This window comes from Pezoporus wallicus, unplaced genomic scaffold, assembly GCF_028554395.1.
Source record: "Pezoporus wallicus isolate ANWC-B61680 ecotype Strahan unplaced genomic scaffold, APGP_CSIRO_Pwel_v1 contig_6274, whole genome shotgun sequence".
Classification (NCBI taxonomy): Eukaryota; Metazoa; Chordata; class Aves; order Psittaciformes; family Psittacidae; genus Pezoporus; species Pezoporus wallicus.
In genome coordinates, this window is record NW_026635738.1 from 1,116,010 (window position 1) to 1,128,761 (window position 12,752).

General features: G+C 53.2%; 1 protein-coding gene across 2 annotated transcripts in view; it reads left to right on the forward strand.

The window, feature by feature from the left end:
* Positions 1–12,752, forward strand: part of PKD1 (polycystin 1, transient receptor potential channel interacting) — an 83,246-nt gene that overhangs the window by 43,705 nt on the left and 26,789 nt on the right. Inside the window, exons 7-16 of one of the 2 annotated variants that reach the window (XM_057398102.1) lie at positions 312–526; positions 1,473–1,585; positions 1,661–1,787; positions 2,714–2,991; positions 3,454–4,203; positions 5,258–5,389; positions 6,938–7,113; positions 7,522–7,655; positions 7,769–11,391; positions 12,313–12,462. In XM_057398102.1, coding sequence (XP_057254085.1) covers positions 312–526; positions 1,473–1,585; positions 1,661–1,787; positions 2,714–2,991; positions 3,454–4,203; positions 5,258–5,389; positions 6,938–7,113; positions 7,522–7,655; positions 7,769–11,391; positions 12,313–12,462 — 5,698 coding nt within the window. The remainder of the gene's footprint in view (positions 1–311; positions 527–1,472; positions 1,586–1,660; positions 1,788–2,713; positions 2,992–3,453; positions 4,204–5,257; positions 5,390–6,937; positions 7,114–7,521; positions 7,656–7,768; positions 11,392–12,312; positions 12,463–12,752) is intronic. The other variant, XM_057398103.1, reaches the window with a different exon arrangement.

The window sequence follows — 12,752 nt, forward strand, 5'->3', positions numbered from 1 at the left end:
TGCTCTGTCTGCATCCTTTTGGCTGAGCTTATCAAAGGGCTGGTGGCTTTTTGTTGCTCGGGACAGAGGTTGAAAGGGCAGGTAGGCAGAGGATGCTGTGCCATGGAGAAGCCGCTATTCAAGAGCCAGGTTCTGCTGGTAGAATGGGTGCTGAAATCCTTCAGGAACTAAAAGGCTCTGTTAAATGCAGCCTGTGACACCTGGATGAAGCTGTTATTATTTCTGTAGAGAACCACAGATTGCATCTGTCCCAGGTCTCTCTAATACTTATGATTTCCTGAAATCTCCCCCCCTGCCTTTACTTTCTGAAGGAGCCTCGATGTCTGGATCAGCTTCAATGATTTTGCAAGCACTGGAGCCCAGCAAAGAGGTGAAGGATTTAATCTGGAGAGCTGTCAGAACTGGCTGCCAGGAGAGCCCCATCCCTCCAACGCTGACCACTGTGTCCGGATGGGCCCGACAGGCCAGTGTAACACGGACCTGTGCATGGCCAAGCACAGCTACGTCTGCGAGTACAAGCCAAAAGGTGAGCTCTGCTTCCCCCCTGCTGCCCGCTGGCATGCACCAAGGGAAAAGAGGGCTGCATGGAAGGGGTCAGCCAGAGCATCACCCAGAGCAGTGGGACCGGCAGCAACCACAGTGCTCCCAGCAGAGGTTTGATAAACCTGGCTTAGCCCAAAGGAAGAATTTGGTCTATTCCAACCTTTGCCATCAGTAGAAATAGAGAGGAGCAAAGCTGTGAGGCAGAGCTTTGGAGATGGCTTTTCTCTCTGAGCAGTCAGGGCTGCTGCCATGCCAGGGTTTGGTGCTGCCTTGGTGGCTCTTGCTGGCCCTGTGTAGTTTGTGAGACGGTGGGGTCTTGTGAGTTAAAAGACTGCAGGGGGTTGGAGATCATGAGGTGAGCTTTAATGTGGTGTGTGCTGTGCAGGTTTGTGTCGTGCAGCCTCCCAGGTTTCCCAAGTGGTGCAGGGAGTAAGAAAGAGAAGCAGAAAGGGTATGAAATATGGGAGGTTTAGGTGAGAAGGAAAAGCCATCGTTGGCCCTGGAAGGATGGACAGGATAAACTGGGTGTGCTCAGAGCCCAGAGCCAGACTTGGCTGTGGATGAGCCAGGGGTGTTTGCTGCTGCTGGAAACCAGCTCATCCTGGCCATGAAGCCCAGGGGGACAGGGAGGATGGGGACAGCCATCCTCAGCACCTCGTGCTCAGAAACTGAAGCAAAATCGGGGGGGTTGGAAGGGAGAAGTATTTGCAGAGTTCCTAGATGGCAAAAGTGCTGAGCAGTGCAAATGCAAACCTTGCTTGTGCAGGATGAGAAAGAAACCAAAGCACCTGGAAGAGGCAGAAGGAAACTACAGGCTTGCAGCATTCCCGAGTGCCCCGAGCCCTGCTCCAGCTGGAGCGGGGTGGGGGGAACAGCTTCAGGCCTTGCTGAGTCTCGGCGCTTTGCTCACGCGTTTCCTTTGTGAACAGGGGTTCTCTTAAATGCCGAAAACTTCTTTGTGGGAGCCCCTGTGTTTGACACGCGCGAGGCAGTGAGGAACGAGCCCGAAGATGCGCCGTCAGCTCCGTGGCGAGCTCTGGAGGTGAGAGAGCTCTGCTCGTCCTGCTGCTGCTGCCCAGGGAGATGCAGGAGGCTGAGAGCCGTGTTTGTGTTGCAGGTGATGGTGTTCCCTGAGCTGGCGTTCAGGCACGAGGGATATTTGACTGCGCTGGAGTTTGTGACACAGGAACTGCATCAGCCCGTTCAAGTGAGGTTCCAGGTGCATAGACCCATAGATGGAGAAGGTGAGACATCCCCTCTCGATGCCTGGGGTATTGTGAGAGCCAGCTTCACCAGGGCCACGTCAAACAATGTATGTGGCCTTCTTGTAGCCCTCTGTTTTCAAAGCAGAAGCTTCGAAGCCTTGAAGCCTCAGAGATTTGGTTCTATTTCTTGAGACTTGGTTCTATTCCTTGAGGAGACTTAAGTGCAAAACCTGCCGGTCTGGGTGAACAGCCAGAGGTTGCCTTGGAGAAGAGATTGTCCTGGAGAAATTAATAGAGGGAGAAACCTGTCTCAATGCATGAAGAAAGTAGGAGCGTAAGGAACACGTGTAGAAGTGAATTGATCTTCTGAGCTCTACTTGAATACTTTGGGAAGACATCACGTGTCAAACGGGAATGTGTTCTGGTCCATCTGGCCCCACAGGTTAACAAGGAAGAACGTTTTCCTGAGCCTGTTTCTTCCCGATGGATGAGATAATGTAATAAGCTTTTCATTCCGTGTACAACAGCCCCATAGTCACAGTTTTGGCAGCCGACTTTGAAGCAGAATGTTTGCTGTAGCCATAGGGTTGGCTGGTTACAAAGGGATATTTTTTGACACTGAAGAGATACTTTTGACATGAAAACATTAACTTGAGAAGTTGCTTAATGTGTTTTCAGTGTCAAAGCCAGCTCTGGACTCGCTTTGTCTTGAGCACAGATCTCTTTTAGACTGCAAATTGCTGTGTTCTCACTGGAAAAGAGACTTTGTTAGTAATGGTCTTTGTGCCTTTGTGAAGGTTTCCAGTAAAACAGGGCACTGGTCTTGTGGAGCAGCAGGATGTGTTGCAGTTGCAGCTTGTCCTAAGAGTGGAGCCAAGGTCTAAGTGGGAATTGGTGCATTTGGAGCAAGGAGAAGCGTTACTGGTCAGAATGGTGATCCTTGCTTTCCCTATCACTTCTTCCAGACTACCAGCAGGAAAGAAACGCCACAGAACCATTCCACGTGGCTCAGGATGATGGGAACTGGACGCTGCTCGAATGTCCTCCTGGTTTCCAGTGGTGCCATTTGACTAATCTGTGCTCCTCATTGAACGACTGCTGCAACGAGACCCAGTGTGCCAACGCTTCTCTTGCCAGCGCCCGTCCCCCCCTCTCCCCTCTGCACAATGACAGCCAGCTCAGCTATGAACTCATCAAGGAAGTCCTCTTTACGATCCCAGCCGGCCCTTCTTCCCACTATCTGGTCAGTGTTTACTAGCTGTTGTAACCAGCGAGTAGGAGGGGCAGTTCTCTCCTGAGTGCTCTGGGTGAATAAAGGATTGGTCCCAAGTTGCAGATGGAGATACCGAAGCCCATTGAAATGAAATGACTTGCCCAGTGTCACACACGCCACCAACTGCAAGCCATGGGCTCCCTGCAGGAACCTGTTGCAATAACCCAGTTGCTCAAAAGGCTGAGCAACCATTCCCATTGCACTTAAGCACTGAAGATAGAGCAGGAAGCTGGTTTCTGAGCTAGCACATTTGACTCAGAGGGGCTGGGGAGAGCAGAGTGGTGACATGTCTCCCCATGCTGTGGCTGGATCTGTGGCTTCCCAGTTGGTTTCCACTTGGCAGTAAATCCAGCTGCCTTGCCCGGACAGGAGTTGAGTGCTGAGTGCTCTGAACTTGAAGCATTAATCCAAAAGTGTCTCCTCTCTCTGCAGGTCACATTCAGGAAAGAAAATATCTTTGTCAAGGCTGAGGATGTCTTCAGTCTCCAACATAGCGCAGGCTTGGGCTCACTCCTCCAGTGCCAACCGAGTACCACATCCTCTTACAGAACCAGTGTCTTAAGCATGAACTCTTCAGACTGGGAGCTTGGCCTGGCTGATGGCTTCTTTGGTGCCTCCTGGATAAACAACACTGTTTGCTCGCTCCGTGTTTACTACGCTGAGGAGCAGCTGGTCCCAGTGATCAGCCCCCACAACACGGGGCTGGAGCATCCCGGTCGCTACACGGTCAGAGCCCACGTGGACAACGGGGTCTTCAGCACCAACGTGTCCTGCAGTTTCTGGGTGACTTCCGTGGTGTCAGGCCTGCGTGTCATCCACCCTGCTCCTCAGGGTGGCAGGGTCTACCTGCCATCCAACCACAGCACCCTGCTCATCAAGCTCTCTTCAGGGGTGAACGCCACAGCGAGCTGGCTGGGAGACAACCGCACCTTCCCCTTCGAGGGGTCCTGCCCGGCGGCTCTTGCCCCGCTCACAGCAGAGTGTGCCCGGGAGAGCAACGACACCTGGTTCGCTGTGGTCAGCCTGAGCGGCCTCAGGGAAGGGGTGAGCACCCACGTGCTCGTGGCAGAGAACACCGTGAGCACCCAGAACATCACCGTCACAGTGAAAGTGGAGGAGCCCATCCGCGGGCTGCGGGCCACCCCTGACCCTGAGAGCAGAGTCCTGCTAAACACACGAGTGGTGAGTGCTGACTGCTGTTGTTGTTTCATCCCTCGGCAGTGGTTTTAGCCCTTGGCACTAAGGGGGTGTGTGGCTCATGAGGAGGTTGGGGCTCAGCTCCACACTGGTGGGGTGTAGCACTGCTTGCTGCTAAGCACCGCTCCCAGGCCATGCAGACAGCGCTGCTGCAGACAGGGGCATGTGGCAGAAAGCACTGGTGCTTTCCAGCAGGAAGTACGTTGGATTCCCTCAGAGGTAAGTGCCTCCTGCAAGGGGGGACGCTGGCTTTCCAGTTCCGTGGAAAACCAGAGACATTCTGAAGAACCAGCATTTAACTGCTTCTGACTTGTCAAGGTAGTTACTCCTTTAGATTCGCTCCTCTAAATCCTCACATCAGTTGGCTGAAGCTATAAGAATGTTTTATCCATCCACCCAAGTCCTGGAGTTACTCTGGTGTTTGCAGGCTCTTTTCCTTCAGTCCCCTGTCCCCAGAGCTAGAGCCAAGCCCTCAGAACCTGAGCAGGAACTGCCCGTGGGTGTCTGTGAAATGCTCTGCTCAAGCTCTCGCTGCTTATGGCAGAACCCTGTGCCTGCAATGCCTGTTGGTCTCACCCTTCCTGGCTACATGGTCTGCTGGGGAGGCACTGGGGGAGTGAGGAGGGAGCCTACCCTGTGCAGTGCAGGGCAATACAGGCTTTGGGTCGTGGACAGGGGTCAGAGGCTCAGCTCAGAGGTGTAGCTAAAGCTGAGTTCTTTCTGCAAAGCTATCGGAAGGGTTTTAGGCAGCAAGAGAGACCTGATCAAAAGAGCAGAGCCCTAGGGAGGGGGACAGGCAGCCTGGGGCCTGCTCCCCGCTCTGCTGTTGATTTATGGAGTCAGGGGCTGCATTTCTCTACCAGCAGCAAAGGCACAGATGATCTGGCACCTCTGTGTCATGCTCTGAGCATCCTGTCCTGCAGTGTGTGATGCCTCCCAGCCTGGCCCTGCTCCCTCTCCAGTTCAGCTGGGGATCTCCCGGGAAGCGCTGTGCCTCCTGCTCTCTTGCACCAGTGTGAAATGTTCTCCTGCCTTTCAGAGCTACATCCCAGTGATGGAAGCTGGCTCAGATGTGACTTTCCGATGGACAGTAGATGATAAACCATCTTTCACTTTTTACAATATTGTCTTCAACGTTATCTACCAAAGCCCAGCTGTGTACAAGCTTTCGGTAAGCCAAGGCCTTTCCCATCATACCATTGCAATCCTGGGTTTCCATCTCATCCCACAAACTAAGCAGGAAAAGCAGCAGGGAGAGGAGGCAGAGTTGAGGTTTTCACTGTGCACTTAATGAGCTTGTCTGCTGCTTCTCACTGAGCTGCTCTTGCACATAGGGTCTTCCTGTTCTGTTACAGCTGACTTCCCTGCCTTCCTTGTCTTTGCTTTCTCCTCTTTGCTTCATGCTCTCCTTCTGTTCATGGAGTGTCTGCCCTTACTCATCCCACAGGAATGAGGCAGGGAGCCCCACTGCAGGGTGCTGGCCACTGCTTTGGCAGGCAGGAGATGTGGATTCAGAACCAGGCAGAGGCAAGGATGCAAGCATGAGTCTTTCATAGGCAGGACAGAGCTTCTGCCACAGGCTCATCTGGTCTGTGTCCTGTTCTCTTTCTACTGGTGCACACTGGAGCTTGCTTTTGTCATGACCCCAGAAGAAGGATCGAGAGAGGCTGGGCAGAGGGAGGTGTCTCTTATGGAACAGTATCTCTGGCCAGAACATCTTTCTGTGTCATGCCCTGTTCTGCCATGCAGAGCCCTGGTCTGGCTCCAAGCTGCTTGGTCCCTTTGCAGGGGAACTGCTGGCTTCCTGCAGAGATCCAGCCTGGCTCGAGGGCTTGCTGCCACTAACTTGCTTGGTGCAGCACACCGCTGAGCAGCACTAATTTGCTGGGTGAAGGCCTGTGCTGGCAGCCTGGATTGCTTCCACTTCCAGAGCTGAGAGGGTGGCGTTAGTCTGGAGTCCACTGGGTTCGGTATAAGAGACCCGCAGAGCCTAGACACAAACTCCTGTTATTCATTGGGGTGGGAGGTCTCTGTTCAACTGGGGGTGAAGGATCCCTTCTGTCAGCAGCTCAGCTCTCCTGCAGGTGAGGAGGTGACGAGATGCTTCATCGTTAGGTACCACGTCAGTGGTACAAGCCTAGATAATCTTGAGGATCCTGCTCTACTTCTGTCTTGTCTCTTCAGACTCTTGCCTCCTTTCCCCTCCTTTGCCCAACTTTGCTCTCCCTCTCTGTGCCCACTGCACCCAGGCTGCTGGAGCTGCCTTTGGCTTGGTTTTAGGAGTCTCTCCCATCCCCACTCTGTGCTTGGAGCCACTCATCTGCCACTGGCCTAAGGGAACCGGATGGCTGTTGACCCCTTGGTGCCAGCAAGTGCCTGGGCTTTGCAGCTGGAGACACTGTGGAGCAGGCAGAAGGGTAACTGGCATGTTCAGAGCCAGAGGAGTCTCGGGATGAGCTCTTCCCTTTGTCCTCTTCCAGTCCTTCCTTGGACTGGCTTTAGTGGTGAAGATGTGGTGGTTCCAGCAAGAGGTGGCTTCACCAGGTAGGTGACTTGCCAGTCTATGCTGCTTTCCAGTGCCACTGAAGCTGCTCTTCTCTGACCTTAAGCTGCTCGCCTGCCTGGTGGGACCCCTCAGCACAGTGAAGCCCCACTCTCAGGAGAGGGCAGCACAGCAAGGTGACCCCAGATGCATTCTTTGTCCCACTGTCCTCCCCAGCTCACCGCCTCCAACCACGTCAGTAACTTCACAGTCAATTACAATGTCACTGTGGAGATGATGAATAAGATGAAGAACCTGACGGTGCTGGGTGTCCTGCCGGTCCTGCCTCAGAACAGCACCGTGGAGCTTACAGCAAGAGTTCAGGTTGATTCAGCTGTGGATGCTATGTTCCTGTGAGTCCTTTGCAAGTTGCCCAAACTCAGGCTCTCGCTGTGCACTCTTACCAGTCTTACCTTACTCTTTCTCTTCCCAGGGCCCGTTTCTCAGCTCCGTTCAGTTAATTTGCAAGTGGGGTTCAGTCACACTGGCTGGGCCCTAGAGTTCAGCCTGAAATGCTTTTCTTTTAAAGGATTGCAGTGCTGCTTTAATATTGGGTTCCTCCTCTACTTACCAATGCTGTTCTCCTCTCACGGTGACAGTTCCTCAGCTCCTGCTTTGATACTTGGCATTATGCTTCCTATGTTTTCTCTGGCAACCCCAGCCCTGAGCCTGCAAGACAGCCCTAGGCCAGGCCAGGGTTCCTCTGGGGTTTCCATGCTCCTCCTGTTGTGCAGTGTAACGTGGTTTGCGTGTTTCTCCAGGTGGGATTTTGGAGATGGCATCCAGGAGACATGCCTGTTCAAACCTCCCTACAACAAATCTTTCCTTGTTCCTGATCCCAGTGTCCATGAGGTTGTAATTGAACACAATGTTTCACACGTCTACCAAGACCCAGGTATGCTCAGGATGGTTCCTGGGGGGAAGAAGGAGCTCAGGCATTTTTGGGCCAGAAGCTGTTGCACAAGCATGTCCTCATGACTGGTCTTTTCCTGCTCTTTCCCAATGCAGGAGAATATGCCCTGGTGGTTCTCGTGTCAAACCAGTTTGAGAACCTCACCCACTTGACCCCAGTGCACGTCCACAGTTACCTGGTTGATGTGAAGATGGAAGCAGAGGAGGATGTTCTAGTTGTGAGCCGCCCGGTCACCTTCAGGGCCGACCCATTGCCATCCCCTTATGGTGTCGTGTACACCTGGGACTTTGGGGACGGGTCCTCACTGTTCACGGACACCCAGTCCACAGCGACATACAGCTACCCCAGGAGAGGGGTGTACAACGTCACCGTGGCAGCCAACAACACCATAAGCAGCGTGGAGACGGTCGAGTGCTACCAAGTGTTTGAGGAGATAACGGGGCTCCAGGTTTCTGCGGATGAGGCAGCAGAGCTGGGAGCATCCATGACCCTCAACGCCTCGGTGCAGACAGGGGACAGCATCACCTGGATATTCGACATGGGCGACGGGACGGTGCTGAGGACTCGGGTGCCGGTGGTGGAGCACGTGTACATAAAGGACATCAACTGCACGGTGAACGTGACTGCTGTGAATCCGGTGAACTCTGTCTCCCAAACCGTGCCCGTTCGGATATTTGTCCTGGAAGTGCTCAAAATAGAGCCTGCTTCTTGCATCCTGGAGCACCCGGATGTGCAGCTCACTGCCTACGTGACGGGCGACCCTGAGGAATACATCTTTGATTGGACTTTTGGAGACGGCTCCTCCAACGTGACAGTCAGAGGGGACCCGGTGGTGATGCACAACTTCACCCGCAGCGGGACCTTCCCCCTCTCCCTGACTCTCTCAAGCAGCTTTAACAAGGCTCACTACTTCACCAGCGTCTGTGTAGAGCCAGAGATAGTCAACGTCACCCTTCTCCCGTCCAAGCAGTTTGTGAGGCTTGGTGAAGAGAGCAGCTTCCAGGTCAGTGCTGTGCCTCTGTACCAGTACCGCTACCGCTGGGATTTCGGGAACAATGAGTCCACTAGATCGAGTGGGACTGAGGTGACCTATACCTACAAGAACACAGGGGTCTTCCTGGTCACGGTGACTGTCTCCAACAACGTCTCTTTCAACAATGACACCGCGTTTGTGGAAGTCCAGGAGCCGGTTGGGGTAGCAAAGATTGAATATAACGGGACGAGCGTTTTGGAGCTGAACCAGATCTACCTGTTCTCTGCCAGCATGAATGGAACCAAAGTGAGCTACTGCTGGGACTTTGGAGATGGCACTACCCAGCCTGGGCAGATTGCTACCCACTCCTACAACAACACAGGCCATTACACTATTAGTGTGATGGGCAGGAATGAGGTGAGCTTTAATGAGAGCACCGTGGAGGTCACCGTGAAGCGACGGCTGCAGGGGCTGACCATCAACGCCAGCAGGACAGTGGTGCCACTGAATGGCTCGGTGAGTTTTGTGGCCACGCTCGTAGCTGGCACCGCCATCCGCTACTCATGGATCCTGTGTGATCGCTGCACTCCCATCCAGGGCTCCTCCACCATATCCTACACATTCCGGTCCGTGGGCACGTTCAATGTCATTGTGACAGCAGAGAACAAGATCAGCTCATTGCAGGACAGCATCTATGTCTATGTCCTGGAGCAGATTGAAGGCCTGCAGGTGATGAGCAATGACCTGGTGGAGGACATCTATTTCCCAACTAACAGAACACTCCATTTGCAGGCGGTGGTAAGAGAGGGAACCAACATCTCTTACAGCTGGGTGGCCCAAAGGGATGGCACTGCTGTGCAGACCTTTGCTGGGAAAACCTTCTCCTTAAGCATCCTAGAAGCTGGAAACTACACGGTCTATCTGAAAGCCACCAACATGCTGGGCTGTGCAACTGCTAACAGGACACTGGAGTTCATTGAAAGCATTGGTCTTCTAAAGCCTTATGCCTTCCCCAATCCAGTGGCTATCAATGCTTCTGTTAACATAAGTACAACCTTAACCAGTGGCACTGGCATCACGTATGTTTGGTACCTAGAGGAGGGCTTCTCTCCTGTTACCTCTGAACCCTTTATTATACACTCCTTCCAAAGCCCTGGAATGATAGAGGTTGTTGTTGGAGCAGAAAACAAGCTGAATTCAACCAATGCCACAGTTTATATCTGTGTAGAGGAGGTCATAGAGGGGCTGAGCATAGGGACTGCAGAACTGGACTGCAGATACGTCTCATCAGGCTCCACGGTGGTCTTTGAGGGGGAGCTGCAGAGAGGGACTGAAGTGACCTGGCTCTGGGAGGTACCAAACGGCACCTTGAGTGGCCAGTCTGTGGCTGTCACGTTCCCCACAGCAGGGTTTTATACAGTCTACCTGAATGCATCCAACGATGTGAGCTGGGCTCTGGCCAGCAGGAATATCTCAGTGCAGGACCGGATCCAAGGCCTGGAAATCCTTGCCAGCAAGAAGGTGGTGGAGCCAGGGGAACAGGTCACCTTTGTGATCAGGATGTCGTCGGGTACCTCGGTGAGTTACTTGGTGAGCATAAGTGGGGACTACTCCGTGGTGCTCAACGGGTCCAAGTACACTCACGAGTTCACCAAGAGCGGCGATTACTTGGTGACGGTGACGGTGCAGAACCAGATCAGCATCGCGCACGCCCAGGTGCTCATCTCTGTGCTGGAGGCCATCCGGGATGTCAGGCTCCTCAACTGCTGTGAACAAGGCATAGCCACAGGCACGGAGAAAAGCTTCAGTGCCCAGGTGGGCAGCGGCTCCCGTGTGTCCTTCTCCTGGCAGTTCTCCCTGTGGAAGGAGCAAGGTCGATCCGTGGTCACCATGGCAGGAGAAAGAGTTTCCTACACTCCAGAAGCTGCAGGGCTGCTCGAGATTCACCTCAGTGCCTTCAATGACTTGGGAGGTATCAACGTCACCAGAACCATCCAGGTCCAAGACCCGATAGTCCAGGTCTTCCTCACTGCCTCCAATGCCTTTGTCAACAGGACAGCACTGTTTGAAGCAGTCGTGGTGCCCAGCAGCAGGAGCGTTGAGTTCTTGTGGACCTTTGGGGATGGCTCTTCCACTCAAATAACCAGGGTTGCAGTAGCCAACTATTCTTACCTGAGCCCTGGGGATTACCTGGTGGAGGTGAACGCCACCAATCTCATCAGCTTCTTCATAGCCCAGCTCACTGTCACTGTCAAAGTGCTGGAGTGTGAGGAGCCAGAGGTGGAGTTGGCCTTGCCCCCCCAAGTCATCATGAAGCGGTCCCAGAGGAACTACCTGGAGGCACAGATTGACCTCCGTGGATGCATCAAGTACCAGACAGAGCACCTATGGGAGATCTACAAAGCACCCAGCTGCATGAACCTGGATGACTCCAGCAGGATCCATCTGCCAAACGTTGATGTGAACAGGCCCCAGCTTGTAATACCAAAGCTTGCCCTGCAAGTTGGGAACTATTGCTTCATCTTTATTGTCTCCTTTGGAGATACCCCCCTGTCCAAAAGCATCTTCGCCAATGTCACTGTGATACCAAGTAAGCTGGTCCCCATCATTGATGGAGGGTCATACCGTGTATGGTCCAACACTCAGGACTTAATCTTGGATGGGGAGAAGTCCTATGACCCAAACTTGGATGATGGTGAACAGACCCTGTTGTTATACGACTGGTCTTGTACCTACTCCTCCAAGGTAAGAGCAGTTTTGCACAGCCAGAGAGGCTGGTCATTTGGGAGCCCCAACTGCACGTCAGCTCCTCTATGAACATGGCTCTGAGTTAAAATGGTGTCAAGGGAGGCTTTGTGAGCATCTTTAATAACGCTGCTCCAGAAGGAGGGTTGCAAAGGGATCCCAATTTTCAGTTCAGGATGGTGGTACCAGAATTGCTGTGAGGAGCAGTGCAGAGCATCCTGCTGCAGTCCAGTGCTGGCCTTGTACGTGGCCTCTGGTTCATGGTTTCAGTGCAGCTGTTTCCATGACCTGAAGGAATCAGAGAGCTGGTTGCAGCACAGGGGCTGGGGGCTCTGGTCCCTCTCCCATTAATGATTAAAGTCTCTAATTTCAGCAGTTAGACTTCAGAGGAATCAAGTGACTACAAGTTGTGGCCACTGTGATCACAAGCAGGTCACTGTCCTCATGGTCTGACCCTACCGTGGTAGAAGGATGAGGCAGAACTGCCCTTCATATTCTCATCCATGTTCTTAGAAGGAGCATTTATGATTGAATGTGGGATTCTGTTGCCTGTAAAAAGCCACTGTTTTCTCTCTTGACCTCAGAATGGATGTGGAGTGTGTGGGGGTTAGACTTTGGAGTTCAGTGTGAGCTTCTTGTGTTGATTGGGAAAATTTATAAGCTATTTAATGATAAATTGAGTGCTGTAAAATAAGAATGTGAAGCTCAGGTGAAATACAGTATTCCAGTACTGCTGACCTGGGCAATAGGATACTGTGCTTTGGTGTCCACACACCACCCTGTTCCTGCCACCCCAGTGGTGGCACTGCACAGTAAGATCCGTAACCGTGACGTTGTGTGGACCTGCATGCTTTGGCTGTGGACTTAACCCGCTGGTCACCCGTACCAAGGAGGGTTTGAAAGTTCTTTTCTCCTTGCAAGCAGAGCTCGGCTGCAGGGTGCTCTCTGAATTTCAGTGCCAAGGAAGGAATTGTCACAATTTCCAAAGCTGCGTTAGAAGCAGATGTGGAGTATACGTTCGACCTCACCATCAGGAAGGAGGGGATGAGCCCCGAGGCAACGAATCAAACCGTACGTACCCCAGGCAACGGTCCCTGCCTCTCCTTGTGTGCCTGGTGCTGGACACAGGAGCTGGAAGGCTGTGGCCCTTTTCCTAGGGAAGTTTCTAGAGGAGGGTGCTGCAGGCTTGGGGCCGTGTCCACCCACAACTGACTCCCTGGCCTGCATCCCCATCCCCATCCGAGAGCCAGCACCACTTTAACTGGGGGTGTGGAAGCTGCTGCTGCCTCCTGCACCCCCCCAGCACCTGAGAGAGGTTTTAGGGCATCACTGGGGCTCCACAAATGATCTCACCCAGGTCA